This window comes from Mytilus galloprovincialis, chromosome 5, assembly GCF_965363235.1.
Source record: "Mytilus galloprovincialis chromosome 5, xbMytGall1.hap1.1, whole genome shotgun sequence".
Classification (NCBI taxonomy): domain Eukaryota; kingdom Metazoa; phylum Mollusca; class Bivalvia; order Mytilida; family Mytilidae; genus Mytilus; species Mytilus galloprovincialis.
The window spans coordinates 25,793,879-25,818,668 of record NC_134842.1 but is presented as its reverse complement, the minus strand read 5'-3'; the positions used below and the strand labels follow the sequence as shown (position 1 = coordinate 25,818,668).

Sequence of the window (24,790 nt, the reverse complement as noted above, 5' to 3'; positions counted from 1 at the left end):
ATTGTTGTTTAGATTTTTTTAAAGTATAGACAAAACGTTTGACGTAAATTATTTTACTGCTGAAATCTAGAAACTTCTGCATGGTATGGGAATGTTATATTCAAACATTGTTAAATCTTTGTTAGACAGTCTTAACAAATAATGAGACAGTAAAACATGATTTCCCTGAAGATACGTGGATCTTAATTTATATTTGTTTATGTTCTTTAAGTAATACATAATTTATATTCCCGTTTCTTAGTCATTTAGATCGTTTAAGACTTTTGAAATAATCAATTACTATGGTGACCTTTTTAAATTTAGATAATCAAATAAATATTTAAAGTTTTAGTCTAGACATGGAGGTTCTTTCTATGCGAAATGAACCTGTTTGTTATATGCTATTTGCAATATATTCATAATCAAATCATGTATTTAATTGTTTTTCGTAAAATATCGTATTTATTTTGCCAAAGAGACAGGTTAATCTGTGATGCTAAAGTTTTCAAAATAATTGTTTATTATTGAAACAATCGAAATAATGTAAATATATTCTTGCTTATATGTGTGTGTGTTCAAATCTTGTGCTGTAACGACCCGGCTGCAGGTTAAACCCCGCCACATTTTGTATTTCATTTTCCCAACTCTTGGCCACAATTGCAAAGGTCGACGTATAAAGTGAAACCCCAAAAACGCTGAACTCCAAGGAACTTCAAAACGGAAATTCCCTAATTTGCTGGCAAAATCAAAAATCTCAAACACTTCAAACGAATGGATAACAGATATCGCCGTTTGTCATATTTCTTTTATGTTAAACATTTTTTACCGTTGTTTTTTTGTTTGATTCTGTTAACATTTCCCATATTGGGGTTCTTTAATTTATACTTATCATACAGTATGGGTTTTTCTTTATTCTAAGACCTTTAAGTGACCATAAGTTACGTACGATGCCTACATTAGTTCCTTTGAAAATTGTCTTTAGTTAGAAATTACATATTCTGCTCTTATTGTTATATCGAATTTAAGATTCTTTAGTTTTCTACATTTTCCATACTTTAGATTTTTTTAAACTGAAGTCAAACGTTTGATCAATATCTAAACATGAGACATAGGAAATCTTATACCATGACATTTTCTGGTAGTATAACATGCTTGAAACTTATCCCAAAAAAAAAGGAAAATCACAAAAATACTGAATTCAGAGGAAAGTAAATTCGGAAAGTCACTAAGCAAAATTAAATAACAAAACACATCAAAAACGAATGGACAAGAACTGTCATATCCCTGACTTGGTAAAAACATTTTCAAATGTAGAAAATGGTGGATTATACCTGGTTTTATAGCGCTAACCCTCTCACGTTGAGGACAGTCTAGTAAAACTCCGTTATATTTACAATGATGCGTGAACTAAATTATGGAGAGTTACTAGCAGACCCATTTTTGTTTCTCCTTTTTATTCTCTTCAGTCATTCTATTTTAAACCGACACAAACATTGACCATGATGATGAACTTTTGTATAATAAATATTGTTAAATTTTACTATTGATTTGTGTTTTTTGTTGGCTACAAGTTAAAGGCGATTTCTGGCCGTAACAGAAATTGGGGGCTCGTCCGGGATCCTGAAAATATCTTATTCAAAATTTGTCTAGTAATTTTTATTATAACTAGCCAACAAAATTCTACAAAATGGCATTTGATGCCGGTAAATTTTTGAAAACGCCAGACCTGGAGGGGTTTGATAATTTAAAGAAAGAGTAATTAGTGTTGCTTGCTAAACATCTGAAATTAGATTTTAAAGTATCTATGAGAAAACAAATTATAAAAAATTTGGTAATAGACAAATTAGTTGACGCAGAAATTTTAGGTGAAGAGGCTCTTGAACTTAAGGTCGAAAAAATTAAAACAGCTTGAATTAAAACATGAACTCAAATTAAAAGAACTGGAGATAAGAAAAGAAGATGAACTTAAATTAAAACAAGATGAATTAAAGTTAAAACAGGCAGAGCTTGAAATGAGGGAAAGACTAGAGATGGAGAAACTAAAACTTGAAATGGTCAAAGAAGAAAGCAACACTAAAGTCCAGTCAAAATCAGAATATTTTGATGCAGCAAAAAATATGCGTTTGGTTCCCAGATTTTGTGAAAAAACAGTCGATAAATATTTTCCACAGTTTGAGAAAATTGCTCATAATTTGAATTGGCCAAAGCCATATTGGACTACAATGCTACAAAGTGTTTTTGAGGGTAAGGCCGCTGAAATATACTCCGCACTTCCATCAGAAAAAAATTCCAATTATGACACGGTGAAACAGGAAGTTTTGAAAGCTTATGAGCTAGTACCAGAAGCATATAGACAGAAATTTAGATCTTATAAAAAGTTTGATTTGCAAACCTATGTGGAATTTGCTCGGGAAAAAGAAGATTTATTTGATAAATGGCTTACTTCAAAGAAAACAGATAACAATTTTGATAACCTAAGACAATTGATGTTATTAGAAGAGTTCAAACAATGTGTTCATTTAGACTTAAAAACACATTTAGACGACAAAACTGTTGGGACAATACATGATGCAGCTGTAATTTCAGATAATTATACCCTTTCACATAAAAGAAGTTTCAAGGGTCAAAATGTTAATACTTCAAGTGGAAATTACAAAAATCAAAGCACTGAGCGTACTGATAGTAAGCCTGTTGCACAGAATAAGAGTCAGTCCAGTTATAATATGTCTAGTCCAAAATTTGATACTTTTGAGAAGAAGTCACTGATTTGTGCTTATTGTAAGAAAAATGGTCACCTGATGGCTGATTGTTTTAGACTCCAGAAGAAGAATGAATGAGATAATAAGCCGAAGTCCAGTGCTTGTACGACACCTTATATTACCAGTACGTTGGAATGTCCTGCGAGTCAGGCTTTTAAGTCCAGTTTTTGTGATTACATGGAGAAATATAAACCCTTTATGTCTGATGGGTTTGTTTCTATTGTTGATGATTCTACTCTTCAGCCTATTAATATTTTACGAGACACTGGAGCTTCTCAGTCTTTATTGTTAGAAGGTGTGTTGCCTTTGTCCGAGAAGACTTCTGTTGGTGCCTCCGTTTTTTTACAAGGTGTAGAGTTAGGTTGTAAAGATGTTCCTCTCCATCGTATTTATCTGAAGTCAGATTTGATAACTGGACCAGTTATTGTGGGTGTTCGTCCTAACCTCCCTGTTGAGGGTGTTACATTATTGCTAGGGAATGATCTAGCTAGGAACAAAGTGGTTGCTGAACCAATTGTTACCAGTGAACTGGTGGTGGATGTTAAATTACCTGAAGATGATGCTGAATTGTATTCAGCTTGTGTTGTCACTAGGGCGATGGCTAGAAATCAACAAGATGAGGATTTGCAAGAAAATCTGTTTGATTACATGGACCTTTCTGACACTTTCCTAGCCGACATTGAAGGTCCTGGTAGCTCAGAAAAGGCCATAATAAGACCACCTAATGTTAACAAGAATGTAATTATGCCATGGCCAGACGTAAACAGTCATTTATTAAACAGAAAGAACCTTTTGGAAGAACAAAATAAAGACCCTGCGGTTCTTCAGCTCCGCAAGAGGGCTCAACCACAGGAGGAAGCAGACAAAGTGGCTGAATGTTATTTCTCTCAAGACGGCATTTTAATGAGGAAGTGGAGGCCTCCTGATGCTACCCCAGAGGAGGAATGGAGAGTGGTATACCAAGTGGTGGTGCCTAAAGTTTATAGGCAAGAAAATATTGGTCTTGCCCATGACACCCTTCTTGGCTGGACACTTAGGTATAAGGATGACTTGTCTTAAGATCTTGCAGCATTTCTACTGGCCAAGACTTAGAAATGATGTTGCAGAATACTGCAAATCCTGTCATATATGCCAGGTTGTTGGTAAGTCTAACCAGAAAATACCACCAGCACCACTTCTGCCTATTCCAGCCTTTGACGAACCTTTTAGCAGAGTTCTAATTGACTGCGTTGGACCTTTACCAAGGACCAAAACTGGAAATGCGTATTTATTGACAATCATGTGTACATCCACTCGCTTTCCTGAGGCTATTCCGCTAGGAAATATCAAGACACCTACTATTGTCAAAGCACTCATCAAATTTTTCACATTAGTAGGACTTCCTAAGTCTATACAGTCCGACCAGGGATCAAATTTCATGTCAGGTTTATTTCAGCAAGTCGTGTACCAGTTAGGGATTGCTCAGTATAGATCAAGTGCGTACCATCCAGAATCTCAAGGTGCCTTAGAACGTTTTCATCAAACATTGAAGAACATGATGAGAACTTTTTGTCTTCAATTTGACAGAGACTGGGATGATGGAGTTCACTTTCTACTTTTTGCGGTCCGAGAGGCTGTTCAAGAATCCCTTGGATTTAGTCCCTTTGAGTTGGTATTTGGCCATACTGTAAGGGGACCGTTAAAATTGATTAAGGAAAAGTGGCTTACTGAACATACTGACTTGAATCTTTTAGACTATGTATCTAGATTTAAAGAAAAATTGTATACTGCTTGTCAAATTGCTCAGAAAAACTTAAAAAATGTACAGAACAAGATGAAAATTTGGTATGATAAAGATGCCAGGGATAGAGTTTTTGAGCCTGCTGATAAGGTACTTGTATTTTTGACAGTCCCTGGACATCCTTTACAGGCTAAATATTGTGGTCCTTATACAATAGAGAGTAAAATCAATGATTTGAATTATATTGTAAAAACTCCAGGTCGGCGTAAACAAAACAGAGTGCACGGTGGGTATGGTTGTCCTGCGAGAGAACGTTCTGTGCTGGTGATTCGGTCCTGACGGGTGCTGGTGATCAATAAAAAAATGTAAACAAAGACGAAAATGATGATTTTTGACGCTTTCACTCATAAAAAATGGAAGAAAACAGTTGAGATTTTTCAATTTTGTTTCTTATGGGTTCATATATAAACCATTAAAAAGTTGACCCTCTAAACTGTTTCAGTAAGCGTAACACAAAAATGCTCATTTTCAGAAAATCTAGAACTGAAAAAATAAAACAAAAATGCTCATAGAGTCCGCTTTCTATACCGCAATCCACACGACAAAACTATTTTGTGAAAAAAACTGCAATTTATTAAAATTTAGCATTTTCTCAATTTATTCATGTCCTGATACTGTGCTGGTGGGTCCTGTCATTGTGCTGGTGGGTCTTGATACGGTGCTGGTGATTTTGGATAAGAAGTTGGTCATATTTGAAACAAATGTTACAAAATCAATAAAATTGGGCAGATAATTGTTGTCAATAGGATCTATGACGCCTATTTTAGCTCTTGTGCATCCATTTGGCTGTTTAATATGTGTTTTCAAATGATCGTAACTTGTATTACACAATTACATAAAAGGGCAACACCTTTCGTCCAGTATCAGATAACAATATATAGTATCTAAAATAAGAATAGTTTTATTAAGATATTAAATGCCCCTGACATTGATGCTTCAACAATGATCAAAGCCCATGCCGCATAGACATGTTTGTTAGCTCTTTGCATACCCCTCCCCACTTCCACCCAACCAACCCTTCTCATTTCCTCCTTCATTGTTACAGTGGTGTACCAACACAACAATTTATCACATAAAATAATAATAAAGACACACATTATTGACCAACGAATGCTCGCAGGTACTGAAAGGTAGTTCAAAGCCGCATTTTCAACTAATAGATAAATCATGTTCTCATATACAAAAATCCCAATCGTGTCGATTAAAAAAGTCTCAAAACTTAAGTTCACATTTTAATGTTTGATGAAGCAGAACTTTAAAAGTGTGCAGTGAATCTTGTGCTCACAACAGTTATTGTCATAATTATGTTTACATAAGACTTATAAAGGAATTAAGAAGGTACCAAGAAATATTTTACAGTTCAATTTAATGATCATGAATGGAAGGAAATGGTACGGAAATTTACATAGGACAAAAAGAAATTGATAGTATTTTTTGGCGAAAGACTTAAACGCTTATTTGCATTATATAGTACAGCTCTTCTATAAAAGCATGCAAAAAAAACTTTGATTGACTTGTTTGCTTGGATGTTTTCAAACAATAGGTAGGTGGAGTTTCAATAAATACTGGGATTTGATTGGACAAATACTAACTGACAGGAATTGAAGTTAATGTTTATTGTCCAAACAAATTCTAGTATATAGTAAACAGACTACTTACCTAAAAAAAAATTCTTGTTGTCGTAGATGGTTAAATCCTCAACAAAATCTCAATAACTTTGTTGGAACGAATGAAGGTTTCAAATCAAATTTTCGTGGACTTTTTAGCTTCCACCCTGACGAGGCATGTTAGCTGTTCGTATGTTGTTGCACCTGACGCACGGAAACTTCCACATTTCCATCTTCTTTTCTGAAATATTTTACCCAGCTCATACTTGACAGGATTGTATCCTAGTAAAAGGTGTAACCAATGAATTGAACACAAGTTAAAAATTCCACAATACTATATAATCCATTTTATGTGTCAGTTTGTTCGAAAAAAGTCGAAAAGAAGAGAGTTTTTTTAATGTCATGACTATCTGTCGCTTTCTAGATCTATGCTTAGCATTTATTTCAGATGACATGGACTCCTCACCTTGGTGACCCTGCTGCCTTTCATAACTTTATCCGTATACATATATTAATAAATAAACAAAAGGCTGCAACTGGTATTTTTGTATTTAAAATGATTCGTTGTAATGAGAATATTTGTGGTGAATGGAAACTGTGGGGTCAAAATCTTAAATTGCTTATAAATGTTGCTGGACCCAGTTTCGTTATCTGATCTGAATTTTCTGAAATGTGCAAGGTAGATAGACATCAGCCTTTTGATTTTTTTTACTCGGTAAGTTTTGCCCTAATTGCTTGAACTTTTGCAATATTAAAGCCGATTTCAATGAGTGTATAGACAAAGGGAATATCTTTGGTTATCTTCCTTGCTGAACAGAAAAGTCATTGTTAGGTTATGTAAACTACCCTACTTTAAGAGTAGACTAGTCCGACAAATGACATATCTTTCTGTCTGTAGGACCAGGCTACTTCGAAAGGAGGGTAGTATACCTTACCTAACAATGACTTCACGGTTTAGCTAACAAGCAAGCTAACCAAAGATATTACCTTTGCCTACATACTCAATGGAATCGGCTGTAACTAAAAATTCGAATACATTTTAACAGACAGTGGTCATGTTTGTTGATGAATATTGTTTTTCCTAGGTAAATCATTTGGTAACATTTGGTCAAGTAATTTCAGAAAAGATCTTTTTGTAATTGCGGACACCAAGACAATACATGAACCTCACACGACCCCTCGACACAGGTGAGCTTATATATGATCTTATAGCGATTCGGGTTGATAACCAGTTGAAATTAAGCCAGTTTTTTTTTTGTGTAGATTTGTCTTGTTTTATAAAAAAGAAGATGTGGTATGATTGCAAATGAGACATCTATCCACAAAAGACCATAATGACACATACATTAACAACTATAGGTCACCGTACGGCCTTCAACAATGAGCAAAGCCCATACCGCATATAAATCTATATTTTTGCTCTCCATTTTTATGCAAAACCTTTTACATTTTTATTTTATGGGTTATTGTTGAAGGTCGTACGATGACGTATGGTTGTTAACACATACTTCCTTTGGTTTCTTATGGAAATTTGTCTATTGACAACAAACATACACTTTATCTACTTTATATAAGTATTGTAAAAATTACAACGTATTTTGGTGATCTTGCAAAATGATCGTAATCCCGAAAATCGTAAACATATGTTCTTATCTTAAAAGGGGGCAAGGAGGGTTCCATTAACAGGCCAATAAATAAGATTACAGTTAATTTAAAAAAAAAATTTAAAAATAGGGGTATTTTTTCTCTCATAATAACAGTAAACAGATTCACAACAATGTCAATTTCAAGAAAGCAGACAACAGTTAATTAGTCAATAACAATACAGCATCAATGATCTTGAATATATGCCACTTTTAACTAAAATATAAAGGCACAGAACCAGGACATAGGAGCACAGAACCAGGACCGTTTTTCTTATCACCAGCACAGCGTCAGGACAATTCCGTTTAACGAACTTGCACGACTTTTGCAATATAATATTGTTGTAATATACTTTTCATGGTACTTATGACGCATCAAAGAAAAATTAAGCAACAAAACAGTCGTTTTATTGCCGTTCTGATACAATGTAAACAAACCCACCAGCACAGAATCAGGACCAACCAGCACCTGACAGGACCAAATCACCAGCACAGAACGTTCTCTCGCAGGACAACCATACCCACCGTGGAGTGTGTCATATTAATATGTTAAAACCACTGGCATATTTTGAGCGTACTAAGGAATGTGAGAGTAAACCAGTTGCCACTTTAGGCATGGTTAAATTTGAGAACAATCATGACAAACCAGATGTAATTGAACCACCTTTTAGTTCTAAAACTTTGGAAGAGACAGTTAGATTGAAAAATTCAGAAATGTCAAATTTAGACTCAAAACTTGCACATCTGTCTTTTGATCGTAGAGAAGAAATAAAAACTTTGGTATTTTCTTTTAAAAATCTTTTTCCAGATGTGCCAAACAAAACCACTGCTGCTTGTCATGATGTTGATGTAGGAGATGCTTCTCCAATTAAGCAACATCCTTATCGGCTTAATCCACTCAAACTTGAAGCTGTGAGAAAAGAAATTAAATATATGCTTGACAATGATATTATTGAGCCGAGTAACAGTGAATGGAGCTCTCCTTGTCTCCTTGTGCCAAAACCAGATAAAACCTTTCGTTTCGTGACTGATTTCAGAAAAGTAAATTCAGTCTCAAAATCTGATTCCTATCAGATTCCAAGGATAGACGATTGTATTGACAACATTGGTCAAGCAAAATTTGTGAGCAAATTTGATTTGTTGAAAGGTTATTGGCAAGTTCCACTGACACAGAGAGCTCGTGAAATATCAGCTTTTGTTACACCAGATGGCTTATTTCAATATACTGTAATGCCGTTTGGCATGAAAAGTGCACCAGCCACATTTCAAAGAATGATCAATAATGTTATAAAAGATTTAAACTGTTGTTATGCTTATATTGATGATCTAATTGTATGCAGTGATAGCTGGGAACAGCATTTAACACATTTGTATGATACTTTTGATAGATTGTCACAATCAAATTTGACTGTTAATCTTGGTAAAAGTCAATTTTGTCAGGCCACTGTTGATTATTTAGGGCATACAGTTGGCCAAGGTCAAGTGAAACCTATTATGACTAAAATGGAAGCTATTTCCAAATTTCCTCCTCCTACAAATAGAAAACAACTTATGAGATATTTAGGCATGATTGGATTTTACAGAAAATTTTGTTCAAATTTTGCTACTGTGGTTCAACCATTGACTCATCTTTTACGAAAAAGATTCTAAATTTATCTGGAGTGAAAATTGTCAAAACGCTTTTGAAAATAGCAAATCACTTTTAATTAATAGTCCGGTTCTGATTACTCCAGACTTTGAAAAACAATTTAAACTTGCCGTTGATGCAAGCGATGTAGGAATTGGAGCTGTTTTATATCAAGAGACAGATGATAATGTTGAGAAGCCTATATCATATTTTTCCAAGAAATTAGATAAACATCAGAAAAATTATTCAACTATTGAAAAAAAGAGTGTTTTGCAATGTTGTCAGCACTTCAACATTTTGATGTATATTTGAATCCCACTGTATATCCTATTCTTGTTTGTACTGATCATAATCCTCTCACCTTCATACATAAAATGAGAAACAAGAATCAGAGGTTGACTAGGTGGAGTTTATTGTTACAGGAATATGATGTAATTGTAAAACATATTAAGGGTAAAGATAATGTAATAGCTGATGCTTTATCTAGAGCTTATTAAAACACTTTGTATATACTATGTATATTTGTTCATATTACTCATGATAAGTGTTTGTTACACTAAAACTTCTTTTAAGGGGGGAGGTGTTATGATATTGTAATTATGTTATATAAATGATATTTTAATTATTGTATTTATTTATGTTGGCCTGATTTGTGTTGTGTGGCCTGATAGTTCTTTACAGAATAATCTTAGAACTGTGCAGTTTAGAAATCACTGGAACAATTACAGAATGATTGGAACTTTCCAGAATGATCCTAATAAAAGATGCGTTATATAAACTTCTACATTTTACTAGAAACTTCCGTTGTAACTTTCTAGGATGTTCCATTATAGACTGTTCTAGAATTTTCCGTGACAATTATATATATATATATATATATATATATATATATATACAGACACTCAAGTTAAACACTCTTGGACTTGGACTTAGACTTAGACTTAGACTTAGACATCGATAGACATTAATATCCATAGCATTTGGATTGACATTTTTATTCTACAAGCAACATCATACTGGATTGTGACCGTAGTAGTGAACGTAATATTCAGATTGGATTCCGAAAGATATCCAGATACAGATAAAGATAAAAGATTGGAATCATATTTTGACAGTTAAGTTGACAGTAATATTTGTGTAATACTTCTTGTAAACTTTTGTATAATAAATATTGTTAAATTTTACTATTGATTTGTGTTTTTTGTTGGCTACAATTTAAAGGCGATTTCTGGCCGTAACAATATATTCTTGCTTATATGTGTGTGTGTGTTCAAATCTTGTGCTGTTACGACCCGGCTGCAGGTTTAACCCCGCCACATTTTGTATTTCCTTTTCCCAACTCTTGGCCACAATTGCAAAGGTCGACGTATAAAGTGAAACCCCAAAAACACTGAACTCCGAGGAACTTCAAAACGGAAATTCCCTAATTTGCTGGCAAAATCAAAAATCTCAAACACTTCAAACGAATGGATAAAAGATATCGCCGTTTGTCATATTTCTTTTAGGTTAAACATTTTTTACCGTTGTTTTTTCTGTTTGCTTCTGTTAACATTTCCAATATTGGGGTTCTTTAATTTATACTTATCATACAGTATGGGTTTTTCTTTATTCTAAGACCTTTAAGTGACCATAAGTTACGTACGATGCCTACATTAGTTCCTTTGAAAATTGTCTTTAGTTAGAAATTACATATTCTGCTCTTATTGTTATATCGAATTTAAGATTCTTTAGTTTTCTACATTTTCCATACTTTAGATTTTTTTAAACTGAAGTCAAACGTTTGATCAATATCTAAACATGAGACATAGGAAATCTTATACCATGACATTTTCTGGTAGTATAACATGCTTGAAACTTATCCCCCCAAAAAAAGGAAAATCCCAAAAATACCGAATTCAGAGGAAAGTAAATTCAGAAAGTCCCTAATCAAATGGCAAAATTAAATAACAAAACACATCAAAAACGAATGGACAAGAACTGTCATATTCCTGACTTGGTATAAACATTTTCAAATGTAGAAAATTGTGGATTATACCTGGTTTTATAGCGCTAACCCTCTCACGTTGAGGACAGTCTAGTAAAGCTCCGTTATATTTACAATGATGCGTGAACTAAATTATGGAGAGTTACTAGCAGACCCATTTTTGTTTCTCCTTTTTATTCTCTTCAGTCATTCTATTTTAAACCGACACAAACACTAACCATGATAACTACAAACTTGGACTTTTCTCTTTTTTTAAATACTTGTCCCGAATGAACGAAGGAAAAATACCAAATCGAAAATTAATAAAAAAAAAAATTCCAAACGATATTTAAAAATTGGTTTGCTGTTCAATTGAGTGTTTAGTTTGATGTTCTTACAAAAAGGTATTTCTTTTCATTTCGGTTCATTCTTTTTGTAATGAGTTAGTTTTTTTATTTTTTATTTTTGTTGTTACGTTTAGTTGAACAGCGTAAAAAACACATATATTCCGCCTCTTTCTTTATTTATCACGACGTGTCAAAAGCACACTTGAAAAAATATATACGGGAGTAAAACTATCAGAGGTAAAGACATTGTACGCCCATCATAGATACCAGGATTAAAATCTTGTGTTATAATCGAAGCGAGGGCTGGATGTCAACGAACCAGTAGATTTACATACACTGATCAAAGATTCCAAGATACTGTTTTGTACGCAAAACACGTATTTCGTCGACAAAAGACCTATCAGTGACGCTCGAATAAAAAAAGATCAAAAGGCAAATAAAATACAAAGTTAGAGAGAAAAAGTGCCCAAAAATTCAAAAAAGTTTTGCATAACATAGCTGAGATAATCTTTCGGGAATGATACACAATTGCAAATCAAATAAAAAAATGTAATTTTATATCGCGGACCTTAAAGGCTTCTAAGAAAATTATATTACTAGGATCATAATCCATTTATTTATTTATATTATCAGCGATTGCAAATTTGTGTTTACTGTGTACATTATATGTTTCAATGCTTTTTCACACTCTTTTAAAATCTATGTGAAAACTTCATTCAATGCTAGCTAGCACACGACTTCTGGTCATACTAGTAGTTGAATAATTGTATTACTTGCTTAGACTGATAAAACCATTATCGTACTAATCTCTTGTAAGAAAAGAGGATTCATTAAAATACGTTCGGACAGTAAATCAATTGGGAGTTGTTATCTGACCTTGAACTTGTTTTCATAGTTCAGTGGTTAAATTTAAGTTTTTCTTTTTTATACTATATGCCGTCAGTCAACTACATTTGGTGTATGGACCAACTTTACGATGTGCATGTCAGACTAGCATGTTTTATATGACCTTGACCTCATTGTCACTTGTAGTTGTTCTGTGTGAAGTTTTTGTGTTTTGGTATGTTTTCCATAAACTATAAGTAATATGGCAACAACCTTTGATGTATGTAATAATTGACAGTAGTATATGTCTGTCTGGCAGGTATAAACTGATCTGGACCTCATTGTCATGGTTTATTGGTCAATGTTTAATGTTTATGGTTAAGTTTGCTTCTTAGATAATTTGTACTATAATCAAAACGAAATTCACATATTAACTATAATGTGAACTTGTCGATCTGGCATGGTTCATCTGATATTGACCTCGTTTTCATGGTTCATTGGTTAATGTTTAAGGTGTAACACACCATTGATTTTCTTATTTGTCTTTGTTTAAGGGCATACGATACAGTTACAGGGGAGGTAATGATGTTACTAACGTAAAATGTTATTTTTCGCGAGTCAAACTGTGACATATCGGGAAAAGATGCATTTTTCGACTGATTTTTATCATTCAAACTGGTTTAATTTGAAAACGAGTGCATCGACCACCAATTTTTAAAACGACATTTTGTTTCATTTTGCAGAGAGATTATATGGACAAAATTTTATAAAACTGTAAATAGTGCATTTTTTTAAATTTTCATTAATATACAGCAAAAGATAACGTTTTTTTAATCTCAAATTCATGACACTTTGATAAATATGAGTTATTTCTGAACAAAAAATGCATAATTTTTAGAACACTTATAAAATAAAGAAATTACAAATTATTTAATAGAGAACAATTTGTGTTTATCTTTTAAAACACAAAAGTTATGTCTTTCTTTCGAAAGTAAAAATACGGGCACAAATCCGGATTTTAAGCAAGTATGCAAAATTTTGACCTCAGTTAACTCAAAAAGTAGCACATGAAGGTATATTTCTTAATACATATTTGATTTAATCAGGTAAAGCATGGCCTATATGTAATTTTTTCATCAACTTGTAAATACGGGATCAAAACTGTATCGTATGACCTTAAATGTTGCTTTTCAAGAGAAGAAATTTTTGTCTCAAAAAATGAAATACTTTGCATGACTTAAGTTTTTTCCTGACAAGTACTACAGACAAAAATACAATTAGCATTTGACTGCATGTTTTTATACCACTTTTTGTATGCAACTGCATGTGACGTACTACGATTTGGTGGTATTTTACCTACATTTCCCTTGTTAATATAATAAAGAAGTTGTTGTGTGATTGCCAATGAGACAACTCTCCACAAAAGTCAAAATGACACAAAAATTAACAACTACGGCCTTCAACAATGAACAAAGCCCATACTGCAAACTCAGCTATAAGAGGCCCGATATTTAACGCAATTTAACAAACGACAACCACTGAATTATGTTTGTTTCGTAAAACTATAAGCAATAGGTCACTATATTTTGTGTATCGAATGATTGTATGGTGCAAATGTATTCCCGACTTGGTTCATCTTACCTTTGCGTAATTTTCGTGGATCATTTGAAATGCATTTGATACTAGTAGGAAAAATTTATATTTATGACTATCAACATATATTCAGTGATCAATAAACCAGGTTAGACATTTCAGCATGTGCACTTAAAATTTTTATGCCGCATGTTTTTAGGGTCTATGCTGAGATAACTTGTAGAATTGTTTGCTGTTAAACACTTTAAATAGGAGCAATGAATACGAAACACATTATATCTGGTCACAAAAAGAGATAAAAGATGCGAAAAAGGAGAATGATAACTCGTAGATCGAAGAGAGGTCGAGAAAGAAATTCCAAAAGACAAAATACGACGAAAAGATTAATATTACAATATACAAAACGCTACACATAAACTTCCATCGAGCTATTACACCATTGAAAAAAATTATGTTCATCCATTAATAAAGTAGAACGTTATTCCTTCTGTCGACGTGTACCGTTTAGAAAAAGGTCTTATAAACACATAGACTGTGTACAAATCACAATTTTCTAAAGTACAAATACGTCAACATGTTTTTCAGGGATGAATGAATCTCTTTTATTCAAAATAGCATCAAACATGTCAAAGATTATAATTCCAAAGATGACGAAGGATCGGTAATTGATGTTTAAAGTTGCAAAACAACTGTCGAGTTAAAAGTAAAAAGTTATACAATGCATGTGCAAAATAAAACAAAATGTAAAGAGACTGAAGACATTATCTTTGAATGATAACTTTTAATTTAAAGACAGATTGTCATGCATTTTTGATTTGATGGTCTCTTGTCTTCACATTCGTTGCCATGTGTTGGCTTCTTGTCCTCACATTCGTTGCCATGTGTTGGCTTCTTGCCATTGCAGTTGCTGTCCTTTCTACAAAGACATTAAAGATTTTTTATTAGTTAATTCATTTGCATATTTTCTAAACTGGTGAATAACTATGTGCAAACATATTAAATCCTCGATTCATATAAGTTCCTACTAAATAAATTTTTTCGAGTTAAACCATGTCTCTGTAAACTCACAAAATCCCAAACATCTTTAACATTGGAAAATCAAATTATGATAAAAGCTCTATAGAAATAGAAAATGACCAAATCTGAGTAAGCTTTAAAAGTTATTCAAACTAACCACATTTTTTTACTTATATTGAGAATGTACTTAGGTCAGGTTACACATTTGGTTCCGATGTTCGGACTCTTACGGTTGTTATCCTTTAAAACAGGGTACATATTTGCCATAACACTCATTTTTCTGCTCATATAAGACTTCAATAACTTTACAAGGGTTCTTTTCTATATTTGAATTAACGCAAATTTTTTATTTCATTTTTATTTTCTTCGTTTTGAGACCCAAATGATACAAATGCAAATATAAGGCCAAAATTCCGAGTCAGTCTATTCCCGCCATTAATACAAACAATAAATATCTCGAAAAGGAATGTCATTACCTTTCATTGTTTCAAGCTTGTTTTGTTCTAAACTGATGTTCCTCCTATTCAAAGTTTCTCATGATTTCTTTTTTACCTAAGTATATCCTTAAAGACGCACTATCTGTCAAATTTATGATCACCAATTTGACTCAAATTCTCATGTTTTATTTATAACAAATTGAATGTAAAATATTTTTCCAAACACTATCAAAGTAAAAAAATAAACAATTTACAGGCCATGGTCTCAATAAGATTTAGCTTCGTTTCGTGTGAATTTTAGCAATGACGTAATTTAATTAAATTTCGAGTTGATCTTCTATGACCATATAAGCGATGTAAACATCAACAAAGATATAAATAGATTAAGCAACTCGTGCAGTTAGATTTTTATAGGTCTACTAAATTTTGTATTATATATTAAACAATTATGTTTATCGTCGTTTTATTCCTAAATAAGAAAGATTTTTTGAGGATCGAATCAGTCAATCGAATTATTGACATTTGTTTCACTTTCAATGTTGACATTCTTTTCCTTTAAATAACCGTTCACGGACAATGCATGCGTTATTCCATCTCTTTCTACGGGGTTAAATTGGAGTTCACATGAATACAGGAATTGCAAGTGAATAATTTTTATTAGCTGAATTTGACAAAATTGAACCATTTTAGCTGCTTAAAGTGACTTATTATTTCACTATTTTTCTTTCATTCATGATTGAACCAAAAAAATCATACTTTAGATTTTTTATATATCTCGTAGATAGTGCCCCTTTAATGTCTATTGATTTATGTAATTATAGTATTAGGTTCCTCCTATATATCGATTTCAGGGTAATTTAATATCGTATTTTATCAAATAGAAAGTAAAATGAAAGTCGTAAAGCATTTTTATCTATTACAGTAATACACTTAAAACATAATTGTCTTTCAACTTTTTTAATAGTTCTACATGTACCTTTGACATATAAATCCATATTTCCTATTACAATAGTAGTCGCCCCATTTGTAACCTTCACTCGATTTCCAGTATAGCATACAATTTTCAGTAGAATAAGCATTAGGTTGACTACTTTGCCAGTCTGTAAACGTAATCGCTTTAAGTGGGTTATGCCACTCCCATGTCTTCTTGTCGGGTAGATTGCTTGCACCAATCCACAGCCAAGTTTTCTCTAAAATCCAAAATGATGATAAGTGCAATAAAAATTATGTCTTCTGGATTGTTTATCTCTTTAAAATATATATATTACATTTAATTTATTTATTTTATTTTTATTACATTTTCAAGATAATCGTTCTGCTCTATTTCAAGTTTTCTACATGATTATGTTGTGTGAATGGTTCCAGTTTAAAATACCAATTGGTATAAAAACATTTGATATGATTTAATAGATTACCTTGGCCGTATTTTGCACAAATTTTCGGAATTTTGGGTCCTCAATGCTCTTCAACTTTGTACATATTTTGATCTGAGCGTCATTGATAATTCTTATGTAGACGAAACGCGTGTCTGGCGTATTAAATTATAATCCTAGTACCTTTGATAACTAATTAATATGGTTGCCAATGAGACGGTTATCCAACAGAGTCTTAATTCGGTTGTTCTTTTAAACAACTCTTTGTAATTGTATGGTCTTCAACAATGAGAAAAACCTATGCCATATAGTTTGATATTAATGGCCTAGACATTACAAATTGTGATTAAATTCAAGATAACAAAAATTGAAAGCAGGCTGAGGTATTCGCCTTTTCGAAATCTTAAGGACTATGCAGGGGCGGATGCAGGAATTTTCGAAAGGGGGGGTGCTAACCCAGGGCACCCAGGGCAAAGGGGGGGGTGCAAAACATATGTCCCGATACAAATGCATTGATCGGCAAAAATAAAGGGGGGGTGCGCACCCCCGGAACCCCCCCTGGATCCGCCACTGACTATGGGTAATCGCATTGTTCGTAAACCAAAATGAAAATAACGTCACGGCATTGGTTGAATTTCCATTGTTTAGAAATTTTAAATCAATCACAACGTTTTGGTGTACGTTTTTGAAAATATTACCAAGAACGCATTAAATTCTAAAAAGGCGAATTCAAAGTATATAATTGGAAAACAAATACGACCAACGAAAATCAGTAAACCTTTTACTGATAGACTTGGTACTAGGACATGGGCACATTGAATATGTAGGGGTTAAATGTGTTTTGAGTATGCAATCCACCTGTAATCTACAGGAATGTTAGAGTACAGCATAAGACAAAAACTTTAGTAATCAGTTGGAAATTAATATTTTCATTTGATAGACATGTAGCACGGGCAACAATTAACACAAATGCAAAAAACACCAAATATCGATTAGAAAACATGCAGTTACTGAAAATGATGACAAAGTCGATCGAAACAAGCAAATAAATAATGTTTTCTAATATATAGCATGTCTATTTTAGATAAGTATCCTAGTACAGACAATTATGGAAAACAATTTGAAAATATGAAGATATAAAAACTTACTGTCAGTTAGGGACTTAAGATATTTGTTGATATCTGAATTTTCTGGCTGAGCTAATACACCTCCATACTGGGAACAATATCGCTAAAACATATCAACACGCGTTAAACTATGATTTTGTTATGTATTTTCGTCTTTTTTTGTGTATGTGTGTGTTTTTTTTTTGTATTGTTTTTGTTTGTTAAAAGCATACTTTTTGGTTAATTTCCGTTTGATCTTTTTTGTGTATTGTTTTTAGTTTGATAGAATGTTATAAATTAACTCAGAAACTGCATTTCAAAATGGAGGAGTTAGTCATCTTTTTATTGATATCATCTACCAATATATCTGATGAAAAGTTTGTCAATGAAATTATAGTTATCTAAGTATGAATAAATTGGTGATATATTCTTCTAATAATAAAATAACAACAAAACAATAATGTACTTTTTGCTTAACTTATCATTTTATAAGATTAGTCAGAAAAATCTTATAATGATAACAAGAAGAGCAATTTTTTAATTTGACTTTTGAAAATTTTTGGTCGTCAATGATCTTCGACATAGTCCTTCTTTGGGGCTTCATTACATTTTTGTTTGAGCTTTACTGATGGGTCAAATTAAATGTTTACAAAAATTTGAATTTAAAAAAAAACTAAGGCTTTCTACCTCAGGAACAGATAACCTTAGGCAAAACGTTTGGTCATCAATGCTCTATAACTTCGTACTTGATTTGGCTTTTTTAACTTTTTTTGATTCCAGTGTCACTAATGAGTCTTTTGTAGACGAAACCCGCGTCTGGCGTAAAAACGAAATTTAATCCTGGTATCTATGATGAGTTTATTGTAGACGAAACGCACGTTAGGCGTGCAAAACGTTCGTAGTATATTTGATTTGTTTTATAAAGTATGACTTCCCTTTTTCAAACACTAAAATAAAAGTCCTTACAAATCATGTATTGTAATTCGCCATTTCAGGATCTATACACAATTTCAGTTTTTGTACACAGATAACTTAGCTTCACGACATTGATGGAAATTACATGTTTATGACACTTTTAATCAATCACATCGAATTCGCCGTTTCAGAATCTAATGCATCCTGGGTAATATTTTCAAAAGTGTACACCACAACGTCCTGATTGGTTAAAAATGTCATAAACAATGGAAATTTAACCAATGACGTGGTGGTATTTTCATTTTGGGGTACGAACAATGAAATTACCCATGATTCTTTAGATTCTGAAACGGCTAATTGAAATATTCATTGGAAAATACTACCCAGAACCATTATTTTTTTGTAAGGCAAATTGTATCTTTACTTACCTGTGCTTCGATCCATGTCATTTGAGTTGTTACCAAAGCATATTCCATTCCTTTATACGTCTTCCAATTTATCTCCATACAGTGTGCTGAAGTTGAATTGTTCGAATAGTACATGATGTTTTTTGTACTTAAGCAAAAGAAAATGTTATATGGTTTCCAATAAGGCAACTGTCCAGCAGATACAAAGTGACGTTTATGTAAGTTTTCGGTAGAATTGATGATCGAACAACAAAAAGTAACGGTGCTTACCAAGAATTATGCAGTTTTACATTAAAACATGCAGTTGAAATTCTTTAGTTTAAGAGCTTATAATCAATACAAGAATGAAAATATAGAAAAATAATCTATGTGTAACAGAATAACACACTAGTTTATGATAACGCATAATACACAGTTTATTTTAAGTATTCTTCGTCAATGAGACGTATATTGTAGATGGATTAGATGTGTTTTTATTTTAATTACATTTTCCAAAAACTTGTTAATTGGAGGAAATTGTAAACACAAAAAGAACTATAACTATGTTTATTCATTCTCAAAGGTTGATGCAATGTCATCGACAAATTCTTCACAAATTATCATTTGTTTAGGAATTGACTGGTTTCATTGTAACATATGTAATAATTCAACTTACCTAGAGCAATACACATAGCTGCTAGAACAATGAAATACATTTTTGGAAAAACAAATTTTCAAAATGACTGCTAAAACCGGTTGTGTAAACAAATGTGATGTTCGTTCACTTAATAATGCTGCATACTATTAAAGTGTAAAATCGACAGTCTGACCTTTACTTCATGTTCTATCATATTACTATATGTTCGTGATAACATAACAGGAGCTCCGTTTCCAATTTCCTTCTAATATACATGGGATACTTTTCGTATGTTTTTATTTTATTTTATTTTTTTTGGAGGGGGGGGGTGTTTATTGAATAAATTGATTTTTGTTATATTCTATCCGTCTAATATTGTAAATGCATACCTGTAAATCTTGAACATTAACAAACATGCTTACCTTTTCTGACAGTTTCTCGTGTATAATTTGATATTTCTAGTATTGAATCGTAACTTAATTAAAACCTTCGAGGTGGTTGATTTTATTTCATTTTTACAGATCGACTTGAAACTTTAAATTTTTGAAATACTAAGGCTGTTATACCACAGGAATATATAACCTTAGCTGTACTTGGCAAAATGTTTCGAAATCTTTGTTCCTGAATGCTCCTCAACGTCGTACTTAATTTTGCATTTTAACTCCTTCTGATTCCAGCGTCACTAGTGGGTCTTATATGACGCGGAATTAGGGTCATAAACATCGAATTTAGCATAACCTTAAATCATTTTAGCATATGCTATATTATAATTTAGCATATGCTAAAATGATTTTATAATCAAACAAACATACTTACTTTTTGGGGGGGGGGGGGGTGGAGGGTTCTGTATGCATAATTTAATGTTTTTCCAAAAATGGAGGGTTCTGTATGCATAATTTAATGTTTTTCCAAAAATGTATTTCATTGTTCTAGCAGCTATGTGTATTGCTCTAGGTAAGTTATTTTTACAGGTATGCATAATCTAGCTTAAGCTAAATTCATTTTAGCATATGCTGAATTCATTTTTGCATAAGCTAAATCAATTTAGCATATGCTGAATTGTTTAGCTCATACATAAATGTTGGCGCGGAATCAAGGTCATACATATTAAAATTAAAGTTTATTTTAGCATATACTTAATGAATTTACCTTATGCTAAAATGATTTTAGCTTATGCTTAAATGAATTTAGCTTATGCTAAAATGATTTTAGCTTATACTAAAATGAATTCAGCTTATGCTTAATTAATTGTTTTATCCAATCAAAATCTCGTTTTCTTAACTACTTTTATACTTTTCTCGGGTATCAATAAATAACCACTTTCTCAAATTAATAAATGTTTTTCTTAATGTAAATACATATATAAAAATTGGGGACTATGGCCCTCTGTCATCCCACTTAATCAGTCTCTGCTACCAATTAAGCCGATTTTGTATAAAAATTTAGGTCTCACATGTTGGAAAATTTTCAAATTTTTGACACGTGTTTGTTGTTAAAATAAAATTATGTGTGTAATTGTGTATACATTGTATTCGACCTTTTAACCCTTAACGGACGGTGCTATAGATATGCAATGTGTACATTTGTTGCCGATTGCATGAATGAAAATTTCACTACTGTGTGGGGTTAAAAGGTCGAATACAATGTATACATACATTAAAATAGATGACAAGTTGAGATTAGGGACGACATCAAAAGATCGATGTAGGATAAAAAACTTATATCAAATAGTTTGGGGGGAGGGGGGGTCAACATTGCTGCAAGTTTTGTTAATCCAAAATCGATTTTACATATATCCATATAGGTAAATCAATTTTTCCCAAGTTAAGTTACTGAGGGGGGGGGTGGTGGGGGGGGGGGGGGGGTCAGTGAAAAAACTATTTGAATTATGTTTTTTATCCTACATTGAACTTTTGATGTCGTCCCTTAGAACAAATGATTTTTTATAAATCTTGTTCAATAATTTAGCACTATCAGAAATACAGGTCAATTTCTATTTGCAGCACACTCCCATTTGTAGCTTTTGAGAAGTTCTGTTTTTGATAGTTCTTAATTTTTGCCAATCCTTTTTACCTGTAACAGAAGGGGTCAGTGCCAAACCTCCGGGGACCTCGACCCACCCCACCGGGTTTCGACCATCTATATATTAATTTCAGATTTCAAAATAACAATGTACCAAAATCAAGTAAAACATAGTGACTAAAGTAAATCACTTTCAAATCGAAAAAGGATTGAGAAAGAACGTATTAACTTCTATTTCACTATTCCACCAAACAGAAAGTAATACTCTATAGACTATTACACTCTCATGAGAAAAAAAAGTTCCATAGAAATATTATTTACCTACGAAAACATGTTTAACCCAAAACGCCCAGCCTATTTTAAAATAACATAGCCGAATAATGAGCCAAAGTCTGTATAAGCTCTAAATAGATTTAAAGTCTAAGGTACGAACCATTTGATTTAAGGAGGCAGTCTTAGATATTTGAGAGAAAACAAATGACTCTGATTTTTGCTCAAACAAGTTCTGTCCGGAAGTTGACTGAAAACAATAGTTTTGTCCACTTTTTTGCTATTAGAAACAAACATTTCTAACAAAATTATTAAGCATTAAACGAACATGATGAATAAATACGGGCGTATTTTTTTGTAGCCGGGGTTTGCATGTCTGACCGGAATGTCTGTTTCGCCGAACTGGTATGTTGAATACTTTTTTCAAGACCAGACTGCAACCTGCTTGCTGGGTGTGGACTTTCTGTCTCCATTTGTCGACCGTCATTCATAAATTGTAAAATTAATTTACAACACGTACAAACCGGCGAAAATTCTTCTTGTCTATGTTTAACTGAGAAGACCCACATTGAATTTATCAGTACATAGCTTTGGATCCATGCTATCATTTTATGAAAGACACTTAATAGGGAGAATACATGATCGAAAATGTCCAACCCTTACGCTTTCCAGTAACTACAAAATAAACATGCCCAATGACAGGAACCGTTTAAAAATTGCATGTTACACTTATTTTGTGTTTTTTAGCCCCCAAAAAAGGTCCCAAACTGTTTTTTTCTCGCTCCGTTTGCCGTTCTTTAAAAACTTGTCCCCCTTTCCAAAATCCTGGATCCGCCCCTGGTTTTATTTTTCACAACACATGTGCATCTATATATATAGTAACAATTAATCAAGAGAATATATCAAATTGAAATACAATTCAATTACGGACTGCAGTCCGCATATACACATAACCCATTAATGGATAAAAGGGTAAATGTGAGATAACTTTCATAAAAGTATGCCAACTTGACCAAACGACTAGTCCGAGACCACAATTAATTCGTAGTGCATTTCTTTTATTATTATACATAAATGAAAATTAAAAAAATCCCACCTTCGCTTTTTCAATGAAATTTTTACAGTGTGTTGTACTACTTTTGGGACAAATTATATCAAAATTATAGAAAACTATGGAACGACACAGCTGCCTTATGATAATAATAACCATATCATTAAGGGAAGAGATATATCACGAAGAAAATGTTCTATACTATAACGGCATTTGGCTATAGTACTCTGTCAATTTGCTGTATCACTAAGGTACATGTATATACTATAACGGCATTTGACTATAATACTCTGTCAATTTTCTATATCACTAAGGTACATTTATATACTATAACGGCATTTGACTATAATACTCTGTCAATTTTCTATATCACTAAGGTACATCTATATTCCAAAGCGGCATTTGGCTATAATACTCTGTCAATTTGCTATATCACTAAGGTACATTTATATACTTTAAAGGCATTTGACTATAATACTCTGTCAATTTGCTATATCACTAAGATACATTTATATACTATAACGGCATTTGGCTATAATACTCTGTTAATTTGCTATATCACTAAGGTACATTTATATACTATAACGGCATTTGACTATAATACTCTGTCAATTTGCTATAGCAATAAGGTAAATTTATATACTATAACGACATTTGACTATAATACTCTGTCAATTTGCTATATCACTAAGGTACATTTATATACTGTACAGGCATTTGACTATAATACTCTGTCAATTTGCTATATCACTAAGGTACATTTATATACTATAACGGCATTTGGCTATAATACTCTTTCAATTTGCTATATCACTAAGGTACATTTATATACTATAACGGCATTTGACTATAATACTCTGTCAATTTGCTATATCACTTAGGTACATTTATATACTATAAAGGCATTTGACTATAATACTCTGTCAATTTGCTATATCACTAAGATAAATTTATATACTATAAAGACACTTTGATACGACATGGAGTTAGCGTTTCATATTATTCTGACATTTCACTTTGTTATGAAGATAATAATTCATACAATGAAGACTGGAAGGGGGGGGGGGGGGGTGGGTTGAAAAGACTTAGGGCGACACAAAAGACAACGCATATAGGTTGGTACCCCTGAAAAATGAACAAACAAAAACTAAATAACATACAAGCTTAAAACAAAAAGATGCAGGCTTACATTCTTTTCGCCAAATTTTAACTATTATGAAAGCAACCTGTTTTTTTTAGATAGTTTACTTAAAGCATTTGTTTACAAATCATGTTGAAAGGTACGGCGAAAAATGTGTAATCCGTAACTTGTATCAATTTTCCCTGTACCCATGATAATTTAGCCGTATTCTTAAACATTATTATTAGCTAAAAGCTGAGAGATAGTCCAGATCGGTAGATGTTTGAAATGGCATTATTGTTAAAATCATAGTGATCTGTAAAATGAAGTTAA

The 24,790-nt window shown here is 32.6% G+C and overlaps 1 protein-coding gene and 1 long non-coding RNA gene across 2 annotated transcripts in view; one reads left to right on the top strand and one right to left on the bottom strand.

Moving 5' to 3' along the window:
- The window catches only part of LOC143075489 (uncharacterized), a 391,914-nt gene that overhangs the window by 211,445 nt on the left and 155,679 nt on the right, over positions 1–24,790 (top strand). The window lies entirely within an intron of this gene.
- LOC143074417 (perlucin-like protein) lies at positions 14,820–20,137 on the bottom strand. The gene is made up of 5 exons (XM_076249885.1): positions 20,034–20,137; positions 19,400–19,485; positions 18,099–18,180; positions 16,554–16,767; positions 14,820–15,039 (listed from the first exon to the last, which is right to left on the bottom strand). The coding sequence occupies exons 1-5, from the start codon at positions 20,071–20,073 to the stop codon at positions 14,910–14,912; spliced, it is 552 nt and encodes a 183-aa protein (XP_076106000.1). The 5' UTR covers positions 20,074–20,137; the 3' UTR covers positions 14,820–14,909.

Bases quoted from the DNA above. Each gene is read 5' to 3' on its own strand.
- LOC143074417 (XM_076249885.1), bottom strand. From the start codon at position 20,073: ATGTATTTCATTGTTCTAGCAGCTATGTGTATTGCTCTAG. The intron at 19,486-20,033 runs GTAAGTTGAATT...ATTCAACTTCAG, and splicing joins AGCTATGTGTATTGCTCTAG to CACACTGTATGGAGATAAAT. The intron at 16,768-18,098 runs GTAAGTTTTTAT...TTTGGATTTTAG, and splicing joins TCTTAAGTCCCTAACTGACA to AGAAAACTTGGCTGTGGATT.